This window comes from Furipterus horrens, unplaced genomic scaffold (genome assembly GCF_987537825.1).
Source record: "Furipterus horrens unplaced genomic scaffold, mFurHor1.1.pri manual_scaffold_1, whole genome shotgun sequence".
Lineage (NCBI taxonomy): Eukaryota > Metazoa > Chordata > Mammalia > Chiroptera > Furipteridae > Furipterus > Furipterus horrens.
The window spans coordinates 47,337,551-47,353,312 of NW_028327171.1; the positions used below are offsets into that span (position 1 = coordinate 47,337,551).

At 41.1% G+C, this 15,762-nt stretch overlaps 2 protein-coding genes across 2 annotated transcripts in view; both read left to right on the plus strand.

The window, feature by feature from the left end:
• The first annotated feature begins 284 nt into the window (after positions 1 to 284).
• Positions 285 to 10,857, plus strand: HRG (histidine rich glycoprotein). Its single transcript, XM_090280123.1, is given in 8 exon segments — positions 285 to 545; positions 2,412 to 2,528; positions 3,381 to 3,471; positions 4,542 to 4,708; positions 5,960 to 6,040; positions 8,745 to 8,846; positions 9,943 to 10,743; positions 10,746 to 10,857. Coding segments are annotated over 8 exon segments (1,647 nt in total). The 5' UTR covers positions 285 to 296; the 3' UTR covers positions 10,785 to 10,857.
• A 4,243-nt stretch (positions 10,858 to 15,100) lies between these two features.
• Positions 15,101 to 15,762, plus strand: part of LOC150021037 (T-kininogen 2-like) — a 29,036-nt gene continuing 28,374 nt past the window's right edge. Inside the window, 1 exon segment of the mRNA XM_090275180.1 lies at positions 15,101 to 15,517. Coding sequence (XP_090131306.1) covers positions 15,323 to 15,517 — 195 coding nt within the window. The 5' untranslated portion in view covers positions 15,101 to 15,322.

Genomic DNA, 15,762 nt, shown 5'->3' on the forward strand with positions numbered 1-15,762 from the left:
TGGAGGAAAATTACTTTACTCCTAACCCTACCCCCCACACCAACAAAGCAGTGCTCATGGTCAAAAACACACTTTGGATCTGGTACCTACTAGAAATATCCAGATTTGTGCAGATAACAGTTTTACCGACTCACCAGAGGCATGTCTCAACTTTCTGTCCCCAGGACCCATTAATCATTTACGGCATGTTGACAGACATTTTAACCAGGGGTCAAGGTGAACATTCCCAGTTACACAACAAAAATGGACAAAAACCATTTAATCAATAGTGTGTGTATGTGTGTTTAAAAGTCTGTATGAAATTCTCTGCTGTGGTATACCATAGCAAGGGATGGTTTTCACATTTTAACGCAATGAAGGCATTCACAGCAGCTCTGCTTTGCATCCTCTCGCTCACACTGCAGCGTTCCCGTGCTGTGCGTCCCATGGACTGCAATGCTACTGAGCCCCTGGCTGGGAGAGCCCTAGACTTGATCAATAAAGCACGTTGGAATGGCTACCTGTTCCAGTTGCTGAGGGTCGCCGATGCCCACTTGGACAATGTGGTAAGGAATTGCCAATGGCAGAGCTGAGTTGGAAAACCATGTACCAGGGGCAAATGTGACTCTAGCCCATAAGCCTACTTCTTTGCACAATGGAATGGCTTTGGTCAGGGTTTTCTGTTTAGTTTCTGCTGGTGGCTCTAGGCTGTCTTATTTTTTTTCAAACTAACATTTGTTATTAGTATGTCTTTAACTATGCATCAATCTGTGACTACTTATAAGCACTGATGCTGAGTCCAATCAAATGCTAAGTACTATAAGAGACAAATTAGAATGAACTGTGGTGCTTACCCTCATAGGAATAATAATCAGCTCACACACACACATAGACAAACTATGTAAGGTAGGATATATTTAAGTGGCCAAGTGAGTGGTATAGATGCTGGACAATCTAATGAAAAGTGATCTATTATGATGAATGAGAGAAGGCTTTATTTGGGTCCCCACAAATAAGCAGGATTTGAACAGGAAGATGGTCTGGGGAATTACAAGAATACCACCTCTCTGTGGGTAAGAAATCAGGAAGGAGGGAATTAGAGAGTAATTAAACATAAGCAGGGGTATTCCAGAAGCTCTGTGTGAGATTTGGACAACTAGCAGGGTGGAAGAAAGAATGTAGGCTTACCTTGATGCAAAGCAAGCCTACGATCTTCACACAGATCAGCAATTTTCAACCAGTGTGCCGCAAGAGGCACGCTGGTGTGTCACAAGTGTTTTTAAAACATGCAATACCTGACAATTTAGTCAGGGACACTGACCTCTTTTCCCTTAAATTGTCAAATAAAAAAATGACAACAGCCAACACAACAATAGTCACCCATTGTGAGTGAATAAAAATTATACCTGTTTTTTGTCAGATCAGCAAAATATTTAGTTTTTGGTGAGCTGCATAATTTTAATAATTAATTTATGTGGACCATGAAATGCAAAAGATTGAAAATCACTGACTTAGATCATATGCTTGTTTGGAATAGATCTGAGGGCTTGATAGAGATTATGGAGGGAGGCCTCCCTCCCCAACCCCCCAAAATAACCTACCCTTTGGAAGAACCACTAAAATCAGGGAGGCCACCACAGAGGACAAGCAGATAACTTTATACTTGCTAAAGTATTAGAAGTGGAGGCACTACAGTTTACAGAGAATGAGTGCAGGGATTTAGGACTCAACCAGCAATTCAGTGGCTACTAGTCCCATTCCAGGCACTCTGTCACATTATAGGACACAGAATGAATTGGTCCAGTGCTGAATGTGGTATAAGGGGGGAGGGGCACAGTGTGCCTGGGGAGATGGATGCAGGTGACATGGACATGAAGCAGAAAGCTATTTCACATGTTCAGGAATGAGGAGATGAAGATCAGACCCAGACAGTGGGATTTAGGGCAATGAGAATGGATAAAAGGCATGAGACAGTTCAAAGAAAAACTGTTCTGTAGGGCGGGGTGAGAGGATTGGTGTTTCTCTCTCATATCAATGTTTCTCTCTCTTTCAAATCAATAAAAAACATATCTTATGGCCCCAGCTGGTGTTGCTCACTGGACTGAGTGCTGGCCTGAGAACCAGAAGGTTGCTGGTTCAATTCCCAGTCAGGGCACATGCCTGGGTTGCAGACTGGGTCCCCAGTTGGGGGTGCACAAGAGGCAACCTATCTATGTTTCTCTCACACGTCAATGTTTCTCTTCCTCTCTTTCTCCCTTCATTTCCCTCTACTTAAAAATAATAAACAAACAAATAAATAAAATATATACCTATTAAAAATATATTTTCTGGTGAGGATTTAAAAAAATAAAAGAAATCAAGAGATTGCTTCTATTGAAAACATACTGAGCTCACTCATGTTACTTACCTGTTGCTTTCCTGGAATTTTTCAGGAATCCATGGTTGTCTATTATTTAGTCTTAGATGTGAAAGAATCTGACTGTCTGGTCCAGTCCAGGAAACACTGGCAAGACTGTGAACCAGCTATTTCTAGACGTCCATCTGATATAGTAAGTGAACATGATACCATTCTCCTCTTCTTATCATTCTTGACTTCTATCTACTCTATTTACTTGGTAGCTGTATGCTGAGGCTAACACAGCAAAAGAGTAAGACCAGTTTCTGCCTTTGGACTTATGAAGATTATGTCAACCTTGAATAATATTCTCTTGAAAACCATACCTAGAAACCCAATTCAAGATAAGTCAGTGGGACCTATGGTCCCTTGGCATAACATGACCAGCTGTGAGACCTTGTGCAAATCACTTAATACTGCTAGACTTCCATCTCCTAGGTTGTAAAATAAGAGGAAGACTTTGGAGTAAATAGATTCTAAGATCCTTTCTGGTTCTGAGAATCTATGGACCTAGGAACCTGTGAACTTGTAATTGTGTCTTATGAAGACTCTTCCCATTAGCAGGAATGGCCACAGGGATTAGTTGCAATTACCATGAGGAATGGGATCTTGTTCTGTACATTGAACATGAGTACTCAGGCACCAGGATCTCTGCCACAAGAGAAGAACACAAAGATGAAAAAGCACAGATCTAAGATTTCAGTTCCAGAAAACAAGACATGTACATACCTAGAAATTTTAGCATTTCTTCCCCCTGAAAATGTTTAAGATATAGTCATGATCTGCTTAAACAGTTTTCCTCTGGTTCTCATAAGGGTATTGGATGCCTAAAGCATCTAACTTACAGAAACACGTTAAGAAAACACAGATTTTTGAAACAGGATTTGTTGAGAGAAACCACAAGTAAATTTTAAATGGATAATAGGGTATGATGCTTCACCTTTTTGTTTCTTCATATCCAACCTGAAGAAAGCATTAAGTAACGACAAACACCTCTTTCTTACAGGTGATTGGACAATGTAAGGTAATAGCTACAACATGTTCGAGTGATTTTCAGGATCTTAGAGTGAATGACTTCAACTGTACCACAAGCTCTGGTATGGTAATCTATTAAAATGCTACTTAATTCTAGATTAATATAAAATTCAATCATACAGTTGTATTTAACATAACACTATGATGTATATATCAAAAATGAAGCCCACATTCATGGACTTATTACTCTCTTGAGAAGAGAAGCAAGAGGGGTTTCCACTGTTACTGGTGCACTTAAAAAAAAATTCCATATGTAAAAATAGAAATCTACACAAGGCAGTATACCATCATTGTAGAGAACATGGGCTCTGGGATCAGATATTCTTGAATTTAAATCCCAGCCTCTTCATCTACAAGTTGAATGGTCTTGAGGACCTCTTTAAGCAGTCCTCATTTGTGAAATAAAGCTAATAATAGTATTAGCTCTTTGGGCTTTATGTAGAATTAGATAAGATATCCTGTGTAGTATACTTCCAAAGTACTTAGCACTCAGCATCTAAAAGTTATGTACTAATGTCTCATTTAATTGTACAACAAGACTATGAAAATTATGATACTTTCTATTTTAGAGTTAAAATAAGTTCAAAGAGGTTCAATGACTTGGCCTCAGGAACACAGTCAAAATGTGGTGCACATAACCCTATTCTATGTTCTTTCTGTTTATTTTTTCAAAAAAAATTATCACAGAATTATTTTTAAAATAGCAAATCTCAAAATGATTAAGCATACAAAAATTCAACAACCAAGCAAATTTTTCAGGTTTCCTGAAAGAAGATTGAGCTGTATCTTCTCTCTCTGTACAAAACTTCCTGTTAATGGTGCTCTCCCTCCTTGGGAGAGATAGGAAGAGTTCAACACAATGTAACACTTTATGAATGACGAGAGTGGGGAGTCCTGAATGGGGTCACAACAGAACCTTGAGCATCGAAGGGATCTAGCTGTAAGGTTAGCTCTTCTGCTGATTGGCTGATTGGCTGGAACGAGTTTCTTACCCTCTCTAACCCTCAATTTGCCCGTCTGTAAAATGAAAGCCTTTGTTATTCTTGCCACCACACTTATATGCATTAAGTCACATCACTGGCATTGCTGTTTCCAATCCGCTAACCACAAAGCTGCCATCTTCTTTCTCCAGTCTTTTCCACACTGGCCAACACTAAAGACAGCCCAGTACTCCTTGATTTCTTTGAGGATACTGAGCTCTACAGAAAAGAAGCAGAGAAAGCCTTTGAGAAGTACCGAAGGGAGAATAGTGACTTTGCCTCTTTCAGAATGGACCAAGTGGAGAAAGTTGCAAGAGCGGTGAGTCTCCAGTAACGTCTAGTTAGAGACTGAGGGCCCAGCCTTCAGTCTTGCAGGTACAAACTTAGTAGCCCTGATGCTTTTCGGTGACCTCACTCAGCCAGTTGCTTTTTATTATTATAATTAAAATTTTTTCAATTATACTTAACATTCAATATTATATTAGTTTCAGGTATACACAAATTCAAAAAGATATATGCATCCTTATGGTCATGGCAGGATTATTTATAATAGCCAAGATATGGAAACAACTTAAGTGTTTAATAGAAACTTAGATAAAGATGTGATATATATATAACTCAGCCATAAAAAGGAATGAAACCTCACCATTTTGACAACATGGATGGACCTAGAGGATACTATGCTAAGTGAAAGAAGCCATTGAAAGACAAACACCAACTGTTTTTAAAATTGACACCCCTCTTTCAGTCTCAAGAGATAGGCAGCAGATACCACAGAACTGCTCTCCTGCAGTTATTTATTTTTGGGAGTTGTGGGGAATGTGATATCTAATAGAGAGGAGGTGAAACAAAAAAAATGCAGAAGACAGAGGGCATATTAGGGTTATATGAATCATTAAAATCATCTGGTCCTGACCTCCTTGTATTGCAATGGAAAACTGAGGCTCAGTAGTATGGCTGAAACTGGACAGTTCTTCCTCTCAGTCCAGGGACACAGTGCCTCCTACACAGAGTGGTCTTGTAGAAGAGCTAGTTGATATTTTCTGGTATTTTGAAAATATGAAATTAAATAGAGTATGGTACATACAGCAATGGAATAAATACAGTGCAGTTACTAAAAAGAATGTTTTGGACCTATCTGCATTGGAAAGAGTTGCAAGATATATTGTTAAGGGGAAAAGCAAGTTATGGAATAATACTTAGCCTATGATGCCCTTTATATTAAATAATTAGATATATGTGTATATATACCACATACTTAAGAAAAGGCAAGAAGGAAAAACATATCAAATGAATGACAGTGGTACCACTGAGAAGAATAAGGTGAGGTGCAGGAAGAAAGACTTTTCATACTATGCTTGATTATGTTGGTATTATCGGAACCTTTTCAAGGAAATAGTTTTCACCTTATCACTTATGTGATAAATTTTAAAAAGGAAGAGACAATAAGAAAAATGGCACATGCTGTTGATTTTGAATCCTCATAGTGCCCTTACAATATATTCAATAGTAGGTATCTACTGCCTTTTAAAAATTGTTCCTGAAACTGCTTTGATCCTATTTGTTCTAGAGAGGAGAAGAAAGAACCAATTACTATGTGGACTTCTCTGTAAGGGATTGCTCTCATCACCATTTTCCCAGACACCGTAATGTGAGTATAATAGATGTCTGTGAAATGCTAGGTAATATTTAGAGGCTACTTATTATGTACCCAATATACTTGTAAGGACTTTCGTCGGCAGCCGTCCATCTCGAGAGACGATGGCGTAGCTTCTTGAGAGTCTATCTGCACCGCCGAGAATGGCTGTGCAGTCTGACTCGGGAGTGACAATCCCTGCCGCACTTGTTACAGGTGAAGGCAGATGGCTGTTGTTGCTGCTGTTGACGCTGCTTCCGCCTCGATCTTTTCTGGGCCGCCTCCTCGTTGTGCGCAGCCTCCGCGCGTGACGTACCTTGCCTGACCGCGAGCCTCCAGGCTAGGCGGTCGTCTGCTTGAACTTCCCTGAAGCTACAGAGCCTGGGCAGAGTGATATGGAGGGTCTGCTGTTGCCCATGCAGCAGACCCCCCCTCTCTTCGCAGCTGAAGGGTCCAAGGGAAAGACAAAGTCAATACAGCTTGGCTTCAGGTGCGCCGCAGGAGTTGCCGGTGTTGACTACAACGTCAAACCGCCTTAGGGACTCCGGCTCCGGATTTTCTGTCGGGGTTTACTCCCTTAGCCTTTCCCCAGAAGAGGTATGCCGCAAGGCAGCGGAGGTTTTTTGGAGTCAGAGTTTTCCTTCTCTGTTGTAAGGACTTTACACATATGCTAACTTATTACCCACCCCCCCTGTGAACTAAATACTGTTTTTATCCCTGATTTACATATGGGGAAACTGAAATATGGAGAATTAAATGAATCATGAGAATATCATTTTATAAATATACGTGATATATACCTAAAATTAACACTAAGTTTTGTTTTTTTTTTTAACTCATGAAGATTAAAGACTTAGCTAAAACTAAGAACTAGAATGCATTAAGAATGTACACTATGCCCAACCCATGGACATGAACTAAGGGGGGTGGGATTTCTGGAGGAAGGGGGTACTGGGAGGAGGGGAGCAAAGGGGGAAATTGGAACTATTGTAACAACATAATCAATGAAATATACACACACACAAAAAAATGTACACTTATGGGTACTTTCATTCACTTTATCTCATTTACTCCTCATGGTGGCCCCATTTGATAAATGGGAAGGTAATAGGCTAAGTAAAGTAAGTGTCTTGCCCAATATTCACAACCAAGCTGATATTAGAATCTATTTCTATGCTCAGTCCAGTGGGATTTTTCCCTTAGTAATTTATAAATTGATACTCATGTGCCTTCAGGAAGATGTTATGAATGATATGCATCATTTGTATAGTAACTTATAGTTTACAAAACACTTCCACATATATTATTGCCTTGTTGGAGCCCCGTGACAACCCCATTGAGGAGAAACAAGTGTCTGCTTCCATTTCCCTGGGACAGAAGGGTCTAGAAGTTTAAACACTTAGCCAAGGGCACTTAGCTAGAAAGTGTTAGGACATAGGATTTTAATGGTAGTCTTCTGATTTCAAGTCCAGCATTTTTCTGGAGTGTAACAATGTATTCTCCAGGGCCAGAAGAGAGAAAGCATTTATTAATTCTTTTCTGGCTGTTCAACTTTTCAACTTGAAATACTTGTAGAATCCTGCTTAGTAGCCACCAGAAAAGACATTACATCCCCACTCCTACCCCAACTATCTTGGTGTGGATAATTCGAACCAAGTGCAGAAGCTTGGAGGCTGGCAAAGCGGAGCTCAGTCCAAAGTGCTTTATAGCATTATCTTATTTAATTAAGCCCTCCCACAACCTGTGGGTAGATAGTATTGTACTCACTTTACAAACAAAGACACTTTAAGAAATTTTATGCAACTTACCTAAACCTCACACAACTAGTAAATGACGAAGCCAGGATTAACATAGGGTCTGTCTGACTCCAAAACTATATTCATAACCTTAATACTTAACAGTCTCTTCTAAAAAACGTATCTTTTTGTAACTTTGACAGCTGGGTTTAGGGTTCTCTGGAGCAGAAGGGCTCCAGCCAGTTGTAGCCTCTGAACTTAGGCCAGCAGGCAGTCACTTTGACAAGGTCTGTGCAAACCCATTTTTATACTAGCTCCTTCTTTTTCAACACTTTTCTCTGAGGAACTGGTTGAAGTTGTACAAGTCTCACATTTATACCACTCTTCATTCCTTGTAGGCACAGGCAATTCAGGTCTTCAGTACAGGAAGGTTGACCTAAAGTCAAAGCATCAAGGACATAATACTCCTTACTACCACCCAAGAGGAAGCCCAATGCTAGTGACCAGTCATGGAAGAGAACCACAGCAACTTGTGCCCTGGCTGGCCAGTGTGGCTCAGTTGGTTGGGCATAGTCCTGCAAGCCAAAAGGTTGTAGGTTCAATTCCTGGTCAGGGCACATGCCTGGGTTGTTGGTTTGGTCCCCAGTTGGAAGTAATCGATCAATATTTCTCTCTCACATCAATGGTTCACCCCTCTCTTTCTCCTTCCTGTCCCCTCTCTCTAGAATCAATACAAGAAAGAAAGAAAAAAGAACCACAGCAACTTGTAACGAAAACCTTTGGAATCTGTACTCTTCCCAAAGTGTTGACTAGGAAATTTTGATAAATAACTGGTGGAGATATTTGATAATATTACCCTGATTTTTCTGGAGCTCTCTCCTTTTCACATTGGCTGGAAGTTCACAAGTCTAGGACACCTTCACACTACCTACATATATACACACAAATACACACACACTAATAGGCTTCTTTCTTATTTGTAGGTCTTTGGGTTCTGCAGATTAGATTTGTCCTATGTTGTCGGAACCTCTGACATGGAAACTGCAAAGGATGTAGTCATAAAATGTGAAGTCTTCAACCTTACGGTGGGTAGCCTAAGAAGACTGTCTTGAGCAGTGCCAGACTCAGTGATATCTTCACACAGTGTTTTTTGTTCTTATGGCTGTGTGTGTGTGTGTGTGTGTGTGTGTGTGTATGAGAGAGATGAGATATGATGGGGGGGGTGGTTTAAGAGAAATACAGAGAGAACAGCCACTGGGGGAAGGAGTGCAATTGCTGGTATAACACACAAGTGTGAAATTTTTTCCAAGAATTGCGAAGGGTAAGATTTGGCATAGAAGTAAAATCATGACCAATTTAACCAACCTTTAATGAATTTGAAAATGGCCCTTGCAGATAGTACTGCAGTGCTGAGACTTAATAATTCTAGTTTTATTATTAGGCAAAGAATCAAAGGGGAAGGAGTCAGTTTCAAATTTATCTATAAAGGTATATAAAATAAGATGCAAAACATTATTTATTGAGAATATGTGTGTATAGAAACCTTTGTTATACACTCAAATATTCTTCACAATATATTTTATTCAGTAAAAAAAAACTGAAAATAATTCAAACATCCATGTGCCGAACCAAAAAAACTGTGGGGAGAGCAAGTTAGTCGGAATGAAGATGGCTGCATAAATTTTTTTAAAAAAATTAAAACCTGAATAAGGAGAGTGGAGAGATGAATGAAGTGCTCACCCTTTCAGCAGTAAGATATGCTTATACCATAGAGTCTCGGAACTCTGTTGAGAGCCTAAATTATAAGGCACTAGTTTTGCAAATATTGGTCTACAGATGAGTACCATTCTATAGTATAAATTTACCACTTTATGTTGAAATGAGAAAAATAAAGGTAATAAGAAAAGTTTTTTGTGCTATATTTCATTTAAAGAATCATCCTTTACTCTGAAATGATCAAATATTATTCCCATTGTGAAATGACGGTGGAAGATGACAGTTTTTGTTTGTATTTTAAATGTCAACTTTGGCTAGATAAAAACTTGAGATTCCTTTTCTAGTTTCCTACTTTTAAAATTTATTTGTGGAATCCAAAAATATGGTAGCCATTGGCCTAAATCAAGTGAAACATCTAATTTCTCCTTTACATGGCTATATTCACTTTTCTGTGTCCTTTACCAGAAACATAGAAACTTCAGTGATGTACAGCCCCATCTGGGCCATCCCCCCCATGCTGGTGCTCAGGAGCACTCTCCTACTGACAAGACTCTATGTAAGCACAATGGATCCAGAGATTACCGCCATCCCCACAAGCCTCATAAACTTGGATGCCCACCTCCTCTAGAAGGCAAAAATCACTCAGACAGACCACCACTTCAAGTAGGAGCTCCTCGACTATTGCCCCCTTCAAGACGTCATCACCTCCATTCTGGTACCAATAGAACCCACACAGCCTCTCATAATCATAGTTCCAGTGAGCACCATCCCCACGGACACCATCCTCATGGGCACCATCCCCATGGGCACCATCCCCATGGACATCATCCTCATGGGCACCGTCCCCATGGGCACCGTCCCCATGGGCACCATCCCCATGGTCGCCATCCCCAGGGACACTCCCCCCATGGCCATGATTTTTATGGCCATGAACCCTGTGACCTACCATCTCATAGCCAAGGTCCCCGAGACCATTACCACTGGGGCCATGGCCCCCCACCTAGACACTCAGAAGAAAGAGGTCAAGGTAGAGGACACTTTCCCTTCAAAAGGAGACAAATTGGATATGTTAACCGACTCCCTCCATTAAAGAAAGGTGAAGTTCTTCCTCTTCCTGAAGCCAATTTTCCCAGCTTCTCATTGCCAAACCACAATAATCCTCTAAAGCCAGAAATTCATCCTTTCCCTCAATCAGCCTCTGAATCATGTCCAGGGATGTTTAAGAGTGAGTTTTCACAAGTCTCAAAGTTTTTTGCACATACATTTCAAAAAAAAAAAAAACCCTGAGTTCCTTGAAAAATGAGTAATGTTCTGAGTTAGAACCATAAATAAAATGTAACCAGTAAAAAATGCAAAGTTACAAATTACTTTAACCTTACTCTCCTATTTACCCTGGCTGGTTTGGCTCAGTGGATTGAGCGTCGGCCTGCGAGCTAAGTGTCGCTGGTTCGATCTTCCAGTCAGGGCACATCAGAGAAGGAAAACTCTGACTCCAAAAAACCTCCGCTGCCTTGCGGCATACCTCTTCAGGGGAAAGGCTAAGGGAGTAAACCCCGACAGAAAATCCAGAGCCGGAGTCCCTAAGGCGATTTGACGTTGTAGTCAACACCGGCAACTCCTGCGGCACACCTGAAGCCAAGCTGTATTGACTCCGTCTTTCCCTTGGACCCTTCAGCTGCAAAGAGAGGGGGGGTCTGCTGCATGGGCAACAGCAGACCCTCCATATCACCCTGCCCAGGCTCTGTAGCTTCAGCTTCACTGGAGAGGACACTCCAGCGTCATCGCAAGATGTCGATTCAACACGGGAGGAGACAGATACCGTGTCACTCCCGAGTCGGACTGCACACCCATTCTCGGCGGTGCAGATAGACTCTTAAGAAGCTACACCATCGTCTCTCGAGACAGACGGCTGCCGATATGACTCTCCTATTCAGGATAGGACAAAATGTGGGTCGGAGAGGAGACAGCGTGAGATGAGCAAGGCAAATGGAGAGGAGAGAAGAAAGCTCAGTGTCACAAGTCAGAGTTGATTCTCTCACTGGCTACTACACCACTCAAGACAACTCTTTGCTCCTCAGAATTTCTCTATTTCCTGGACTTAGCCCCTTTAATTCTAGTATCATTCCTTTATTAATACATATGCTATAGCTGGGCATACCAAGAAAGTATATATTGTCATATAAAGGATTCTTCTTATAAAAGTGGTTTAAATTCTCTCCTTTTTCTTTCTTTTTTTTTTTTTTTTTGGTCCTCTAAATTTCATTTTTGAAAAATAAGTTTTAAATTTAATTATAAAGCAAACAAAGCTCAGGTTATAATTTGCAAAGATGTTTACAGACATGAATCATAACCATAAATTTAGGTGCACCAGAAATATCACTTTATTTTCAGAACATATTAATTTTTATTTCAAGTTACCACCCTACTGGGCTAATATAAAACTTAACCTCAGTCCTTCTTGGCGCTCCCACACCCTGCTGTTCCCCACACAAAGTTATGTCACAGTTCAAGACTCTAACATAGTCTAGGGTATTTGGGTAGTGGCACAAGAAAGAAGTCTGGTTCTTCATCACTGGGCTACCAGGTTCCCCTGCTGAGGGATGCTGACCAACCTCTTCACATCACTCTTCGGGTATAGTTTATCTGCTACTTCTGTATCAGACTGGAGATATAGGAGTCTCTGTAAGACTACTGATGAGCATGACTGCCAAGAGATATCATGTGACTGTTCTCTCCTTGGAGTCTTGCTGTCTGTCTTTCAGGCTACATGTCCTGAAAGCGGGGCAGAGGTGTCCTCTGCTTCCAGACCCCCAGACTCCTCTGTTCTTCTCCTACCTTCTCCTCAAGCTAGGGACTTTCTAGCCTCAGAAAGTTTTCTTTATTCATTTTGGATGACCAGGGACTCTTTTTCCACACTTGAATTTTCTTTCTTGTCCCTTTTTTCAAAATCAGGCTCAAGCATTTAGACACCAGCTAATGAGACTTTAAATTCTATCTGACCTACCTAAGCAGTTTCAGGTGTGTGGTGATGGCAGGGGTAGATTCTAATGGGGGAAGGGATAGAAAGAAAAAAAAGTAAGAGCGAAAGAGGCTTGGGTACATTCTTAGGCTGGGAAGAAGGAGGGGCCTACAAAGATAAAGAAGCTGAAGTGGGAGAGTAAGGACATGGCTGATGTACTTGTTCCAGGAGAAGCTGAAAAGGAGCAGAAGGCTGACCAAGTGAAGACTCAGAAATAGGACTTTGAGGAAGGTGGTCAAAATATACAAACTTCTAATTTAAAGATAAGTAAGGACTATGAATGTCATTTACAGCATGGTGACTATAGTTAACACTGCTGTGCGATATATGGACAAGCTGTTAAAAGAGTAAATCTTAAGAGTTCTCATCACAAGAACTTTTCTCTCCTTTTTATTGTGTCTATATGAGACAATTAGTATTAACTAAACCTATCGTAATCATTTTAAAACACACATAAATCAAAGCATCATGCTGTACACCTCAAACTTATACAGTGGTGTATGCCAATTATTTCCTAGAAAAACTGGAAAGAAAATAGAATTTGGGAGTGTTTTCAGGTAGTGCAATAAATAGGAAAGAATGTGACTGTGAAGACGGCTCATCTGGATTCTAATCCTACTTTTACAATTTATTGACTATAAGATCCTAAAACAGTTATTAAACCTATTTGGGCCTTATTTTCCTTCCCTTTGAAATGCTGATGGTTGCAGCCAATTCCCCTTTCCTCCCTAGACTTCATTTCCTCAAGCTACATAATGAGACCAAAAAAATGTAATAACCAATATGACACCAGCACTGACCAACAGAGCAGACGCCACAACCGGTCAGAGCTGTCACCAGCCATAAACAACCTGGGTGGCAGCAGCTGAAGGTGGGCTCTGCAGATCCCACATTCCTTCCCCAGGGGCGAGCACACAGTGGGCTGCTTGGATAGAGTAAAGAAAGGTGAAATCCAGGAAGGGAAAAAAAAAGCTTAATAACTCATAGAGGCGTGTGACTAGTGTTTTGTAATTTACAAAGTACTTACACAAATATTGCTTGAGTTACTGAAAATAGTCCCTGGAAAACGTAGGATTGAACATTCTCAATTCATTTCAATTAAATGCATTTATAACATGCAAACACTGCTGCTGCGGGTGAATGGTGGGATGAGAGACAATCCTGACTCTAGGGAGCTTACACTGTGCTGGAGGTTTAGACAAGATACCGTTGATAGCTGCTTTGTCTAGGATTTTTCCTACATGACAGCTAATAAGTGTATGAATGTTTAATGTTTGTTATGGTCAGTAAACTGTGGGACTGGAATTAGAACCGGATCCGCCTCCTCCAAAGTTACACGCTCGCCTGTCTACATGGCCGCTCTCTGTTTCTGAGTCTTCACTTGAAACACCCACCGTGACCAGCCTTGTGCTCCCTCCCAGCAACTCCTGGCCTGAGCACTTCAGTCATGTCCCACTCTCTCACCCTCAGCCTCTTCATCTTTAGGGGTCCCTCTTTCTTCCCAGACTAAACGTGCCCAAGTCTCTTTCACCCTTAGATTTATTTACTACACCCCCCCCCACACACTAAAATCTACCTTCTGCCATAACCATGCACCTGAATGTGCTTCAGTAAGTCAGAAATTCTTAACCATCCCACCCTAATGTTAGATAAATTTTTTAAGAAGTAATTACCAAGTTTTGCATATATATTATCTTATTTATTCCTCAAAAAGAACACCTTGTTAAGATTGAAATTTTTCATTTTTCCCAATAAGGAAACTGAGGTTCAGAAAGGCTATATGACTCTGACATGCTCAGGATCACACAGCAATTAATTAGCAGAACTTGGCAGGACTCACAGCCAAGTTCACTTATCTGCCACTCTGCTACAAGGCCATCATTCAGCCCCCATTGACCCCTCTTTTCCAGGGACTCTCAGGAGACAAAGCTAGAGACCCTATCCACAACAAAAAAGAAGTGAAACATATTTTGTGAGGAAGAGGGTAAGACTTGAGGGCAAGCATCTACTAAGGGTTAGCCCACATCTTTAACTTACCCCTGCACTCCTCTTCTGAATAGTCTAACTTTGTCATAAAGGTCACTTAGGCTTGGTGAGTGAAAGAGTCCCCTAATGTCCAACAACCAGAAACAAGAAGGAAGGACAGGGTAAGCGAGCTTTACTCAACCCATGTCTCCTCATGCTTCTCCCCTTTCTCCTCTACTCTGGGGAGCATTTTCCTTTGTGCAACTAATGCGACTGCATGGAGAGAGGCTGGTCTGGCCAGAGACCATGCTGAATGCCCATTTTTTATTGTTAGTTGTGCCACGTCCTGGTGTGGGACTCCCTGCTCTCGCTATATCCCTGTGCATGGGCTCCCTGGGTGTGCAAAGATATTTTACTGAAAGATGTCTGTGCATGGTTGTATTGTCACACATACTGACCTTCATAAATGACTTTGGGAAATCATTTGGAAAAGGGAATAACACGTGGTTGTTGTTTTCTCCTCCTTTATTAGTTTCTTACCTGATTTGCTATACAAAGTTGTGCAATTGCCTGGAAGTTTGCTCTGTGCTCCCACATGATTCCCAAATGCAAACAAGCATTTGTTGTCACTGACCCCAGTGTTGTAATGTACCAGCTTGCAACCTGCTTGGAGAACCCAGAAGAGCTGTTTGTCCTTTTCTAATAGGACAAACAGAGGGTGAAGCAGGAGTCCAAGCAGGTCCCTGGGGTGCTACACAGAGAGAAGACAGACAGAGAAAATAAGAGGCTAAAAAGAGTTAACATCACCTCCAACGCATCTCCTAATTGTTGGTGAAACTGCCAGAGGGAGACTGTTAAATTATGAAGTTAATTGCCATCCTTTTCCTTTGCTCCAGGCTGCTGCCAAGTTTAACTCAGGAGTTCCATTGGGAAGAAACCAACTGCAATGATGAGGATGTTTTTAAGGCTGTGGACACAGCTCTGAAGGAATATAACAGTAGGAGCAAAAGTGGCAACCAGTTTGTGTTGTACCGTGTAACCGAAGTCAACAAGACGGTGAGTAAGCTGTGTTTAACCTTGAGGTCATTTGGGATTTGTGCTGCCATTTGGAACCCAGGACACACACACACACCAATCACCAAAGAACTGGTGATCAAAGGTAGAAGCTTACAGCATTTACAAAAGACCAATCCCACTCTCTGGGCTAGGGGTGGAGGGCAGGGTATGACTAGTCTTCGGGCTAGTGATCAGAGGACAGATATCCTAGGGTGAAATAAAAGAAAGGTAGATGGAGTCATTTA